This window comes from Lethenteron reissneri, chromosome 35, assembly GCF_015708825.2.
Source record: "Lethenteron reissneri isolate LAM-NWPU_2019-01 chromosome 35, ASM1570882v1, whole genome shotgun sequence".
NCBI classification, from domain to species: Eukaryota; Metazoa; Chordata; class Hyperoartia; order Petromyzontiformes; family Petromyzontidae; genus Lethenteron; species Lethenteron reissneri.
Window position 1 is genome coordinate 11,703,769 of NC_083813.1, and position 14,765 is coordinate 11,718,533.

At 50.6% G+C, this 14,765-nt stretch overlaps 1 protein-coding gene across 1 annotated transcript in view; it reads left to right on the forward strand.

The window, feature by feature from the left end:
* The window catches only part of LOC133350938 (A disintegrin and metalloproteinase with thrombospondin motifs 16-like), a 58,552-nt gene that overhangs the window by 16,541 nt on the left and 27,246 nt on the right, over positions 1-14,765 (forward strand). Inside the window, 7 exon segments of the mRNA XM_061565783.1 lie at positions 160-410; positions 1,520-1,603; positions 2,812-2,977; positions 4,267-4,372; positions 6,427-6,564; positions 7,633-7,786; positions 12,507-12,602. Coding sequence (XP_061421767.1) covers positions 160-410; positions 1,520-1,603; positions 2,812-2,977; positions 4,267-4,372; positions 6,427-6,564; positions 7,633-7,786; positions 12,507-12,602 — 995 coding nt within the window.

Here is a 14,765-nt window from a genome sequence, read left to right on the forward strand (position 1 = left end):
TTGCAGCGACAGAAACATCGCCTCCGGCGACTCCCACGCGGCCGGCGATGCGTAAAGCCAAACCCCCACTCTTTACCCCCCCCCCACTCTCCTCCAACTGGACCCCCCCTCCCTCCCACCCCCCCCCCGCCCCCCCAAAAACCCTCCTCCTTGGAACAGACGCGCCGAAACCACCTGGCAAGGATGCGTTCATCCACCCGGACGAATTCCCCTTCCTGCCCGCGGGAAAGTCTCCCCACGAATCCCCTGGGCTTGTGTCTCGGGACAGGGGGAGGCGGTCACCCGTGAGCGCACGGCCCAGCCGACGTGGAGAGGCCACGGTTGAGACCCTGGTGGTGGTGGACCCACGTATGGTGGCCAACCACGGGCGCGCGAGCGTGTCCACCTACGTGCTGACCATCCTCAACATCGTGAGTGGGAATACGGAATCTTTCTGTCGGCTGGAGGAGGAGGAGGTGGAGGAATCTGATGAGCTATGAAGCTCGTTCATCACAACATGTCCAGTGGGGCTGGGGGGGGGGAGGGTCAGCAAGTTTCAACAACAAACATATACAAACAACGATAGCAGTGCAAACTAGAGATAAGGTAACAGTCACTGCAATAAATACATGAATATCACGAGTACAAACATTTCAGCCGATTTGTTAACACCAAGTACAATCTTGGCCAAGGCAGCAAAACAACAAGTGGTGACGATTCTCAGCCCGGAGAGGAGTTGGTGTAGCTATTGGTGGTGGTGGTGGAGGCTATACTCTACTACTGCTGCTGCTGCTAGACGCGGCTGTCTGTGATGCAGCACTGCTGTGGAGGCAGCAGCGAGGGCGTTGGTGGATCACGGCACACAGGATGGCGAAATGTTGCGATTGACATCATCGTCCATCCCTTCTGTACAGGGTAGAGCTTTGTCGCTCCTCGCATGCCTGGGTGCTTTTTTGTCTCCAGGTGCTCCGGGTATCTCTCCCCGGTGGCTAGGAGATGTTAACTACCTCGACTGGTATACAGGAGGTCGTTGGTTCAATCCGAGACCCTGACGTCCGCTGCTATTGTATATTTAGAGTTTGCGTGTCTCTTACTCTCTCTCCCCGTGGTCACGTGGATTTTTCTCCGGATCCTCCGGTTTTCCCCCCTCCACATTTAGAAACAACATCACGCATTTAGAGTATTTGACTGGGGCTATACATTTCCACGTGATGATACTCCAACTCGTTGATCAATCTTTCGTGGTCAGATCCCTTCTGTAAAAGGCCTATATAGCTCTGTGGGCAATTTTTATATAACAAACAGTGCACTGATTGGCTGAATAATTTTTTTAAACATCTTAATATTTAGAGAATTGTAGATCAGTTGTCGGTAGCGCTGGTAGCAGCTTTCCAGCACGCGTCTGTGAGATTCCTACTCCACGATTGTGAAAAGCAATTTACATGAATGACCCCCCCCAGACCCCCCCACCCACCGCTTTCCCCAGCTCCCACTTGACCTCCCCCCCCCACTCTTCTCTGTCGCTCCATGTCCTTTGCAGGTGTCCAGCCTCTTCCGGGACGGCACTATAGGAAGCAACATCAACTTGGTGGTGGTGGGACTCGTTCTGCTCGAGGAGGATCAGGTGAGTAACTCGCGGGTCGCTGCTGGCATTCTAGATTTGAAGCTTTCGTGACTGCAAGGATTCATACTCTTTGGGTTTTTTGGTAAAGTCACGTAGGTAGAAAATAAAATAAAATTAATGAAAACAACTAAGCGGGTGTGCTTTCGCTACGTTGTCCCCACCTGAAGAAGGACACTTGTGTTGCGCCCAAAACGTCGTGATTTAATTTTCGATTTAAAGCTTTTGTGACTGCAGGGATTCATCTTCTTGGTTCTTTCGGTAAAGTCACGTAGAAGGGAAATAATAAAATAATAAAAATAAAACATCATAACATACAATTCTCACGACGTTTCGGCCACAACGCAAGCAACCGTCATCAGGTGAAGAACAGGGCTGTCGGAAAGACAAAGGCGCTCTCCTCCTCTAACCCAGCTTAAATATACGCTGCCAAGCGTGGTGGTGTTCATTCGGACGCTGTCTTTCCGACAGCCCCTTTCTTCACCTGAGGACGGCTGCTTGCGTTGTGGCCGAAATGTCCTGAGAATTATTTTATTATGTTTTATTTTTATTATTTTATTATTTCCCTTCTACGTGACTTTACCGAAAGAACCAAGAAGTCGTGATTTAATGTAGTTGTTTTCATTTATTTTATTTCATTTTTTACCTACGTGACTTTATCGCAGCTGGGAGTCAATCAATCTATCGAGTCTTCATTTCTACGGCACTAGCGCGTGCAAACGATGCCATTCAAAGTGCCGTGCAAGGGTGAAAGAAAACATTTCTAAAAGCACAGTAAAAGCAATTTCCAGACGAAATACAATCGAGTTATAATCAATTACCGAGAACAGCACCGCTCACAAGCCTAGGTTCGACTCTGTGATCCCTGCCCACTTGGGGGGGGGGGGGGGCGTAACGAATTGCCACGTTTTGTTAGCGTGTCAAAACCTCACGAGTTGGCTGTGTCGGGTGGCGGCGAGTTTACCGACACGACATTTACATTAACGCGATCTAACCCAGCGAAACGAAAACAACCCGTTATTACGGGTAATATTGCTCGCCTAAGCCTACGTGTTAAACAACAAGAACAACAACAGAAAACAACAACAACAAACAGCATCAGCAGCAACAAACAGTCCGCGTTTTTCCGAGTCTCTCGCGAGAACGAACCGCGTTTGTCCCGAGTGGCCGTGGGTTGAGGTGGACGCTGCGTGCTCTGTCGACACGGCCAGCCAGGTCTGGTCATCAACCACCACGCCGACCAGACCCTGTCCAGCTTCTGCCAGTGGCAGTCGGGCGTGACGGCGGCCGGGCGCCACGGGGGCCGCCACGACCACGCCGTGCTGCTCACCGGCACCGACATCTGCTCGTGGAAGAACGAGCCGTGTGACACCTTGGGTAGGGTGCCCTCCTAACTCCTCACCCCAACCACCCTGGCCCCCACCCCCAAACCCCGCTCCCCCCATCTACCCCTACGCACACGGAGGGACATAGGCTGGCAAAGAGACCCATAGACTCGCATAGAGCCCCACACACACACTCACACACAGAGGGAACCATAGCGTCACATTGAGAACAGGAGACCCGTAGGCTGACAGAGACCCATAGACTCGCATAGAGCCCCAAACACACACTCACACACAGAGGGAACCATAGCGTCACATTGAGAACAGGAGACCCGTAGGCTGACAAAGAGACCCATAGACTCGCATATACACACACACAGCCATAGAATCACATAGAGAATAGGATACCCATAGACTGGCAAATATACCCATAGACTCGCATAGAGACACACACAGCCATAGAAAAACATAGAGAATAGGAGACCCATAGACTTGCAAATAGACCCATAGACTCGCATAGAGACACACACAGCCATAGAATCACATAAAGAATAGGATACCCATAGACTGGCAAATATACCCATAGACTCGCATATAGACACACACAGCCATAGAATCACATAGAGAATATGAGACCCATAGACCGGCAAATAGACCCATAGACTCGCATAGAGACACACACAGCCATAGAATCACATAGAGAATAGGATACCCATAGACTGGCAAATATACCCATAGACTCGCATATAGACACACACAGCCATAGAATCACATAAAGAATATGAGACCCATAGACCGGCAAATAGACCCATAGACTCGCATAGAGACACACACAGCCATAGAAAAACATAGAGAATAGGATACCCATAGCCCGGCAAAAAGACCCATAGACTCGCATAAAGTTCCACAGACACACACAGAGCCATATAATCACATAGAGAATAGGAAACCCATAGATCGGCAGTGAGAGCCCATAGACTCGCATAGAATACGGACTCCATAGACTCATACAGTCATAGACTAACATGGAGACCCATAAACTCTCGTAGCGACCCATTAGAATCCCATAGAATCCCATAGACTCGAAGAGAGTGCCACGGAATCCCATAGAGACCCATCGACTCAAAATACGTCCATATAATCCCATAGGGACCCAGAGACCTATAGAATGGTATATAGACTAATGGACTGCTATAAAACCCCATTGACTTAAGAGACCCAAAGAATCGCGAACAGACTCGCGTACACAATGATGGCTCTCAAACTAGCCCGCGAGCAGCACTTGCCCCACGAGTGTGTTGAGGCTATACGGGGCATCTCTGTGTTTGGTGCGTGACGCAGGCTACGCTCCCATCAGTGGGATGTGCAGCAAGTTCCGCAGCTGCACGGTGAACGAGGACTCGGGGCTCGGCCTCGCGTTCACCATCGCTCACGAGTCCGGGCACAAGTGAGTGCAGCGCCACTCCAAGTGGAGTGATCGCCCCCTCCCACTCCAAATGACGTCACGCACCTTGGGGGGGGGGGGGCCGAGGAAGTCAGACATTTGTGACGATGTGTGACGAGGGGGCGGGGGGGTTGAGAAATGTGACGTCACATCAAAATGCGCAACTTTTAATACATATCGGCAACACGTTCTACTTAATTAAATATACTTTTTGATAAATGTTTTTTTTCTACAACATCAGAGTGCAGCGCCACATTAAATACGCACTACAATGCCAATAGTTTAAAGCAATTTGAAGCATGTTTTTTTTTGGGGGGGGGGCGGGCAGAGCTTTGTGACGTCATATTTGAGGGGGGGGGTCAGACATTTTGTGACGCCGTATGACGAGGGGGAGGGTGGGTCAAAAATCGTCCAAAATCGCGTGACGTCATTTATGGACGGCCCCCAAGGCATTTGCTTGTTTTTCTGCACGCACACCTGGCTCCCTCATCATCATCACGATCTATGGGCAGCAAGCCCGTAGTAAGTGTCCACTGCAGCTTTTCCACTTTCCTCTCTGTCTTGTCTTGTGCCAATATGGCTCAAGTGGTGGCCACGTCTCTCTGGCACCAATCTCGAGTTTGTCGTCGTCATTAGCTATTCCTCTCTTTCCAGCTACTTAAATATATATTCCGAACAACAACACTTTTAAATGTCCTGTTGTTGTCCATCCCACATATGCGATATGTGTCCAAATAGTGTCAGTCTCTTCTTGGTTCTTTCGGTAAAGTCACGTAGAATGGAAATAATAAAGTAATAAAAATAAAACATAATATAAAAAAATATATTATTTTATTATGTTGTATTTTTATTATTTTATTATTTCCATTCTACTTGACTTTACCGAAAGAACCAAGAAGATGAATTCCTGCAGACACGAAAGCTTTAAATCGAAAGTGTCAGTCTCCTTCTCGTCACTGCCTACATCATCAGATTATTGTACGCACAGTTAAATCCGCCCGCCTTGACGAATGAGAGGCTCCCTCAACACCCTGGCTTAGCCAGCTCTGCCGCTACTCTTAGCAAGAGATCCTTGGGATGAGCCCGGCTTAGCATCGTTATTGTGACCGCATTCCCTGGGTCCGGATCGTTGTAAGCCAGCAGAGAATGAGGTCAGATAGTGGGGGAAATACAGGGGAATTCGTCAAGAGTGCATTCCTACGCAATTGTGCAGAGGCATTGGTGATAATCTCCCGTTTGTAGCGCTGCTAGTGCCGGTAGTGGTAATTCCCCATTCCTATGGCAGGGGAGGGGGGTGAGTCTCTCCATAAGACAACCAACTGTTGACTTTCTCGTAAAATGGTAGCTATTTTATCGAGCTCGGAGGGACGCAGATAAGGATGATTGGCTGAGTCAATCCGTCCTATCAGGATTTGAACTCGCAACGTACCGATTGCTGAGCTACCTGCCTGGTGAATAATAATCGCCATCACTAAATTAAGAAATCAATAAATTAGCTGATTAACACATGTCTTTATTAATGTATCATTATTGTTACGACTACATTTCCTCGCTCTGCTTGCTCTGGTGATGCAGCAAAGGAATGAGGTCAGAGAATGTGGGGAATTAGAGGAAACCTCGTTCGCTCAGGCGACCCTGGTATACTCCTGCAACTCCAACCACTCTGCCGACACCACTGACTTCCGTAACATCATCGCCATCACCATCATGATCATCATCATCGTCAACAGCCACGATCATTTCAAGGGTTGGTGGATCACCGCACAGGTGTCGCGAAACTCCCCTCCGGGGGTACGCTCGATGAGGTGCCGTACCCTGGCTCACCAAGAGAATGTGATACGACTAAGTGTGGACTAATCTCCATCTGTTCCATCTCGCCTTCCGCGGTGCGGTCGAGGAGGAGCCGTACCGTGGCTCATCGATGTCAACGTCCGGAGGCTCCGTGTGCGACTCCACATTGGTAATGAGTCAAGTGAAAGCTAGATTAATGTCCCCCTTCTCCTGCCTCGTCTCCCCTCTTCTCCCCGCGTGCTTCTCCATCCTCCTCCGTGGTGGAGTTTCGGGATGGTGCACGACGGGGAGGGAAACCTGTGCAAGAAGTCGGAGGGCAACATCATGGCGCCCACGCTGGCGGGCAACAACGGAGTCTTCTCCTGGTCGCCGTGCAGTCGCAACTCCCTGCAGCGATTCCTGAGGTGTGAGCGACGGTGCAGGGCGCGCAGTGAACACGGACACGCGGAGACACGCGGGGACACGCAGAGACACGCGGAGACACGTGGAGACATGCAGAGACACGTGGAGACATGCAGAGACACGCGGCGACACGCGGAGACACGTGGAGACATGCAGAGACATGCAGAGACACGCGGGGACACGCAGAGACACGCGGAGACACGCGGCCATGCGGGCGGCGAGTGGCGCGCGGGCACACGGACACGTGGACACATCCTCATCCCCATCATCCACTACGACTACCACCAACTACCACCATCCCCTCCCTCCTCGCCTCCATCCCTCGCCCTCCCTCCCACCCACCGCCACCATCACCACCTCCTTTTATTTTCATGCTCTTGGTTCTCATCCCGCCGCCTTCCTATATCCAACCACGACCATCATCACCACCACCCCTGCTAACGCGTGGCCTCGCTCTCCTCCCTCTCGTCCACCTTCTGAAGCGCTCGCTCGTCACCGTGGCGTGCGCGATGACACCACCACCACGTGACTTTTCTTTTGTATTGTGCGCGGTGCTTTCAGCGCCACAGCGCGTCGATTTGTAGCGTTTATTTTATTTTGTTTGCTGGTCACTTTGTGTATTTCATATTGAAATCGCCTCCAGTGCTTTTGCTGCTGGCGGCAATAAAAGTAAAATTTCGATTTAAAGTTTTCGCGACTGCAGGGATTCATCTTTTTGGTTCTTTCGGTAAAGTCACGTAGAAGGGAAGTAATACAATAATAAAAATAAAACATAGTAAAATAATTATCACGACGTTTCGGCCACAACGCAAGCAGCCGTCCTCGACAGACCTGGTCTTCACCTGAGAACGGCTGCTTGCGTTGTGGCCGAAACGTCGTGAGAATTATTTTATTATGTTTTATTTTTATTATTTTATTACTTCCCTTCTACGTGACTTTACCGAAAGAACAAAGAAGAGGGGGCAATAAAAGTTGTTTTTAAAAGTAAAAAAAATCTCGTCCCAAAACTCTTCTTAGTTCTCATCCCACCCTCTCGACCCCCCTCCCCTTCCCCTCGTCCCTCCCCCCAGCTCGGCACAGTCGCTGTGCCTGATGGACGCGGCGCGGAGCGTGGGCGAGCTCGCGCTGCCCGAGCGTCTGCCCGGCGAGCGCTACGACGCCGACACGCAGTGCAAGTGGCAGTTCGGCGACAGGGCCAAGCTCTGCACCTTCGACTTCAAAAAGGTCGGCGCGCGCCTCTTCCCACGCGGGGGGTGTGGGGGCGGGGGGCAGGGAAGGGGGGGGGTCACGCGCGAGGTGAGGCACGCGTGGCTCGGTCTGTGACGTCATCGCCATGGCCGAAAAGTCTTTTCCCATTTAGCGGTGTTTATTTGTTTTTTACGTTTTATTTAAATGTGTCTTCCCCTCCACCCATCCCCCCCGACTACGTTTCGGGCATTAACCCCTTGACCAGTACGCGGGATTCCGGTTTTCTCTCGAGGTGAATAACCTCCCGAACCACACCGCAACTCTTTAGGAGCCAGTTCCCGTGACCCTCGCGATCCACGTGATCCGGACGGACGCACGCTGTGAACGCCCCCCCACCACCACCCTTAGCTAGAAAGCGCGGACGCCGATCGCACAAACAACCCCGCACTCTGTGTACGCAGACTTAATCCATCCTGGCGCTCGATTCCACATGGGAAAACCTTAATGTACTAAGCACACATGTTCTAGTATACTCTAGACTGGGCTTGCAGCGCAAAGCCTACCCCCCGCTCAACCCCCACCCCCTGCCCCCACCCCCCTGGCTCCCCAATCAAATCCATTAGCGATGTTTTTTATCAACTTGCTTCAGGCTCTCAGTGAGATGCTCTTAGTGTTGGGTTAGACCCGGCCAGAGAATGACGCTGATCCCTAGGGTAGCACTGTAGCGGAGGCTGCTCTTTCTCTCGTTAGCTCTCTCGCTCTCGCTTTTCCTTTGCTCGACCTCTTTCTCGGTCTCACTCTCTCTGTTTCTCTCTCCTGCTCTCTCTTCCTTGCTCACACCCCTCTCTGTCTCTCGCTCTCTCTCACTCTCCGTTATCTCTCGCGCGCGCTCTCTCTCTCTCTGGTCGGAGTTAAGTCATCTGCGATTCTTCTGGGAGTTGATTCTTTTTGGGAAAATATTTAGATTCAATTAAAGGCGCGCACAGCAGCGATGAGAGGAGAACTTACCAATGTGCCTAAGGAAGTTTCCCTCTCTGTGTGTGTGTTTAACGACTTGTGTACATAAATCAGTTATGGCATATGGCTGAGAAGCCATGATATCGGCAACACAGAATGCTGCTAAGTGGGCCTCAAGATCGACACAAGCCACACCGTCTCACGGACGGCAAGTTTCACTGAATAATAATACTACACCAACATTATAAAGCACCCCTTGAACGAGCGTTCTCAGTGGTGCTATGCGTGGCAAGGCGGACATAGTTTAGCATCGACCAAGGCACGAAGAAGTGAGAAAGGGGTTTGAAAATAACTACAGAAAAAGAGAGAGAAAAATAAATTTTAAACAGAGAGGTTGTTCGTCGAGATTTGAAGATTTGTAAAGTGTCTGGGAATTCCTCTGACCTCGAATGGGGCAAAGAGTTACCGAGTTTTGGTGGCCGCAATTGCAAAGGAAACGATCACCCCCAAGGGTGAAGCTTCGACCGTGGTGACAGTGAGCAGTGCACAATCTGAAGATCTCGATGATCTTGATTAAATATTCGTGGCTGAAGGAGATCATGAATCTACGGAGCAACAAGTCTATTCAAGGCCTTGAATAGCAGCAACAGAATCTTAAAATCAATGCGGGTACGGACAGGGAGCCAGTGAAGGGGCAGGTGCACATGTGTTGTGATGTGATCCTTAAAAGTTTGTGTTCCAGTTAGCACCCTGGCGAACGCATTTTGAACGTACTCCAGCATTTTGGCGTCATCTGGTCCAACACCAGTGGAGACTAGGCTCTAAGAAAAGCCGTCTCGGGTGTGGACCAATCAATTTCAAGGACAGTGCCTATCATTATTAGAGTTGTGTTTTATTTGTTTGCATTTTGACTGCTTGTGTTGTGGTTATTGCAAACATGATCCCTCGTATAAAGGTGTCAGTTTTGGTGTCAGATAAAAGGGTAGAAACCTATTACAAGTACTCCAGCCTGTGTACGATCTTGCTCGTGGTTCCAAGAGGCAGGGCAATTGCAGTAGTTAATGCGGGAGAAAACACATGCGTGGTTCAGTCTTTCTTTCAATATCTGAACACAACTGTTTTATTGCCTGCAGAAAGGGTCAAACCTATCCTTATATTTTATAGTGGCAAGCGAGGTCCCATGCTGTAGCTGATCACCCGAGCTCTCAATGTCCTGATAGTGTATTGTCTTTGGGCTGTATGCCTTTTGGCGTCCTCTGGTCTAACACTGTTTGAGATTAGGCTCTAAAGAAAGCTGTCTCTGGTGTGGAACAAATCAGTTTCAAAGATAATGCAACATGTACTACCAGAGCATGATTTTTTTGCATGCTCACCACAAGTATACGTGGTTAATGTAAGACATGATTCCTTGCGAAATGTTTCAGTTTGTTGTTTTAACATCTGAACACAGCTGTTTTATTGGCAGAAAGGGTGAAACCCATTCTTACCGTCTTTCAGTGTTTGCGGTATTAAGGATGTGACGCAGCCGGGATATGATCCTCAGGTGGATAAACGAGGTTACCAGGGCTCTGTTGACATGGAACTGAAAGGATAACGTTCGATTTAGAAGGACATCAAGGCTGTTGACCTCGTGTGTTTGATAGACGTTCCAACCATCAATAACCAAGTCAAGACAGATTGATTTGGATATCTAGTTGGGTGTACCGATGAAAATAAACTGTGCTTTATTATGATTCATTTTAAGGACGTTTTGAGACGTCCATGATTTGAAATGAGACAATGATAGCCGGAGCCCTTGGTGCCGTGGGGCAACTGAAGATATGAGAATCTGCATTTATTCTGGAGGAATCCGATGAGCTATGAAGCTCTATATATATTTTTTTTACAGATGTCCAATAGGGGCGACTGAGCGAGTTACAACAAACAATACACGCAAAAAAAACCGACAGGAGTGCAAAGTAGAGATAAGGAAAGCAAGCCACTGAAACTAATAAAATATAACTATTTAATTCTAGATTTGATCAATAATATAAATAATAATATAAATAAAATAATAAATCAATAATAAATCACACAGTGATTATACCGGGTCATCAGCGTATAAAACGAATATAACGCGAATGATCCACACACATTCACACGCAAAACAAAGATCCCCGTATAGCCTAAATAGACTGTTGGGGCAAGTGCTGTTAGCGAGTAGCACCTATAAAGGCCGGCACGGTACACGAGGCGGTGGGTGGCCAGCAGCACGCCAGGCCGCCTTTGTCTTCCCAGTGACGATGATTTTGCACACCGCACCAGGTACTGATTTGAGGCTGTGTCGGCCTTAGGTAGGCCCAGGATCAGTTCAGATAATCGTCACTGGTGTTGGCCGTGACACAATTAAACAATCGTTCACAGACGAACACAACAAGAACCACCTTTAACCACGAAGTGGCGGTGACGTCACCATGAGGCCTGTGCCAGACCAGGTGCGCTTTGTGGCCACGTGAAGTGTCGAAGTCTCGCTGCTGGCAGGAGGTCACCAAACAAACCCCGGTGCCATGGGTTGACTGACTGAGATAACTGGCAGATGCACCAACTGCACTCCCCATTATGCCACCTTTGTTGCGTTTTAGCCGACCGGAGCTCCGCTCGTTGTTGTGAGCATCGCTCCTTTGCCCTCCGTTGTTGCTGGAGGGCGACTGCCTCCAACTCCCCAGCAGCAGCAGCGTCCTTCACGAACCTCCTCCACAGAGGCCGATCTTGACAACGAAAACACGCACACACTCGCTCGCTTACACACGAACGCGCACACACCACACGTGGTCTCGTCACCGCTAAAGTTGCTGATAAACGAGGAACAAAAACAAAACCGCGCAATGAAAATCTACGCGAGAACGCTCACTGGGGGGTTATCGCCAAGTGGGAGATGGAGCGATGAAATCATGGCACACGCGCGCCCGCTCGCACGCACGCGCGCCCCAGACGATATGCAGCTGCGCTGCAGCGAAAACGGTCAAAGGTGAAGGATTTCCGCATCGGCTATCATCGACAGTCGACAGCCACGCACCGGGTCCTATGACTTAGCAGCGTGCGGCTTTCTTGGATAAACAACAATAATAATAATACTAATCAAATGTACTTTAATATTGTATCATCCGTGCGCATTGCATCCCACAACGCCTGTACATTCACTAAAAATGGGGATCAATTCTGCCTCCCTAGCGATGTTTACTACACGCCGTAATTATTATTATTATTCATTATTATTAATTAATAATACTAATATTTGGACTGGAATAGTGCCGATGACGTCGCGGATTGGCTGTGTCTCGGGTGACGCGAAAACAGCGATCAGATGGCGCCACCGCGAGAGAATTCCACCGTTTCCCTGACCCAGGCGGTCGGCAATCTGCAACTGTGGAGCCGCATGCGCTGGCTCTTTAAGGACGGCTGCTTCGTGACGCTCTTAAGCCGACTCTATTCCTAACTCTACCCCGATGGCATTCCTATTCCTCACCCTACTCTATTCCTATGCGTAACCCTATTCAATTTCGATTTAAAGCTTTCGTGACTGCAGGGATTCATCTTCTTGGTTCTTTCGGTAAGTCACGTAGAAGGGAAATAATAAAATAATAAAAATAAAACATTATAGTATTACTTCCCTTCTACGTGACTTTACCGAAAGAACCAAGAGCCATGAAGATGTAACCCTATTCAATTCATGGCCCTAACCCGACTCTATTCGTCATGCGCAACCCCTATTCAACGGCTTGTTCCTAACCCTTCCGTCGATCCTGCACTCTCCCCACAGGACATCTGCAAGGCCCTCTGGTGTCACAAGAGTGGCCGGCGCTGTGAGACCAAGTTCATGCCAGCGGCCGAAGGCACCTCGTGTGGGATCAACAAGGTACGGGGGAGGGCAGGGGACCGCTCGCGCACACAAGCTCACCCCGTGTGGATGTTGACCTTCTTTCGCACCGTGCGTAGCCAACCGCGCTAATCTGATGTGCGAATGAAAAGCAACAAGCTAAACATGAAAGGCAGTTCTAAAGAAATGAGTTCGTTCGTATGGATTATTTTAAGGTGGATAGCTCCCAGTGGGCTTCCTGATTTCGGAAGGGAGAGCGTTCCAGACGGCCACAGAAGCGCATCTTGAAGCGTGCGCTACAGTGACCATCTTTGTTTGATTGCCAGCCTCGAGCTGCTGCTGCTGCTGCTGCTGCGAGGGAGCCCATTGTCTTCCCCCACATAGCTGGTTCATCCTGAGCATCATCCGTCGCGATCTTTCCACTGCTGGATGAAGGCCCTAGCCAAGCCGTCGCCATCTCGTGCGCAGGAGCCGAGTCAATCGCTCCATCTCCGCGGCGGACGCCCTCTCTCTCTTTCTCTCTGTCTCTCTGTGTGTCTCTCTCTGTGTATCTCTGTGTCTCTTTCTCTTTCTCTCTGTCTCTCTTTCTCTCTCGGGTGCGTTCTCTCCTTTGGCTGCCACTCCGTCGTTAGCCTCGCCCGCCGGCCATCCGTCGTCCCGGTGCCGCGAGCCGCGTGCTGCCCGAGTCTGCTGCTGCCTCCTCTTAGAGGCGGCCGCTGCGTTGGCTCTAAACGTGAGCAAGTTTATACGATCCACGCGCAACTCTTCCCTTCTCTCTGTTGCTCCTCTGGGCGCGCGGCCTCTCCGTCTCTGCCTTGCGCACTTTTCAGCTCACGCTTCGCTTGTCGTCGGGGTCACGGCTCGCTCGGGGTCACGGCTCGCTCGGGGTCACGGCTCGCTCGGGGTCGTGGCTCGCTCGGGGTCACGGCTCACTCGGGGTCACGGCTCGCTCGGGGTCACGGCTCGCTCGGGGTCATGGCCTGCTCGGGGTCATGGCTCGCTCGGGGTCACGGCTAGCTCCGGGTCACGGCTCGCTCGGGGTCACGGCTCGCTCGGGGTCACGGCTCACTCGGGGTCACGGCTCGCTCGGGGTCACGGCTCGCTCGGGGTCACGGCTCGTTCAGGGTCACGGCATGCTCGGGGTCGTGGCTCGCTCGGGGTCACGGCTGGCTCGGGGTCACGGCTCGCTCGGGGTCACGGCTCACTCGGGGTCGTGTCTAGCTGCGTGCATATATGGAAACGATGGCACTCATACCTACCGCTTTGGGGGAGGGGAGAATCCTGGGGTTCTGTGCACGGGATTCTGCAGCGCCTCTCTGATTGAAGCTGCAGACCATTGCCTGGCCGGATTTTCCAAAAGAGCCATCCAATCCCTGCGTGGTTTACTTTGGCAGCGAAGCACGCGAGCTTACTGTGCAGTTTTGAAACGGACGCACGCACCCACCCACACGACACACGCGGCTACACTCGACCAAAAGCAAAAAAAAACAACCAACCCAAAACCAAACCTTATAATGGATACCACATTGAAAATGAATTGTACGACTTGCTGCAAAAATAACAATAATAATAATCAATATATACGGATTTTATGTCGAACCGAGAGTTGAGATTCAAACGAATGGCTAGGAGGAGAGTCAACTGGCTCCTGACTTATTGATGTTATAATATATATAATGATATTAAGAACTTGTTTATTTATAATGGAGAGCCACGGGGAGGCAAAAAGAGGGTTGTGAATCTGTGGCAATAATATTTAAGCTGAAACGTGGCGTCGCACGCTACCCCCCCTGGCTCTCGTAGAGAGAGAACAGGGTGCCAACATTTGCCCGAGCTCTGCGGTCCTCTATATCGTAAGATATTTGCAGAAAATAACGACCAGTCTTTATTTATACACGTGTGGGAGGAGGAAACAGGAGTGCACGCAAGTTAAAAAAATAGCCCACGCCTTGCGCGAGGGGGAAACACTCTATCCCCCGTGCACACGATTAGTCTACGCTCCCTTGTACCGCCTTCTCCTGGCGAGCCAGGGGCATGGCGCTTCCTCGACGTCAACCCACGGGAAAGAAGATTCAGACGACATCTGTGTGCGGTGACCCACCAACCCGCTGCTCCCTCCTCCACAACGGTTCTGGATTAGAGGCAGCAGCAGCATCAGCAGCGTAGCCACCACCGCCACCACCACCACCACCGGCGATGCGT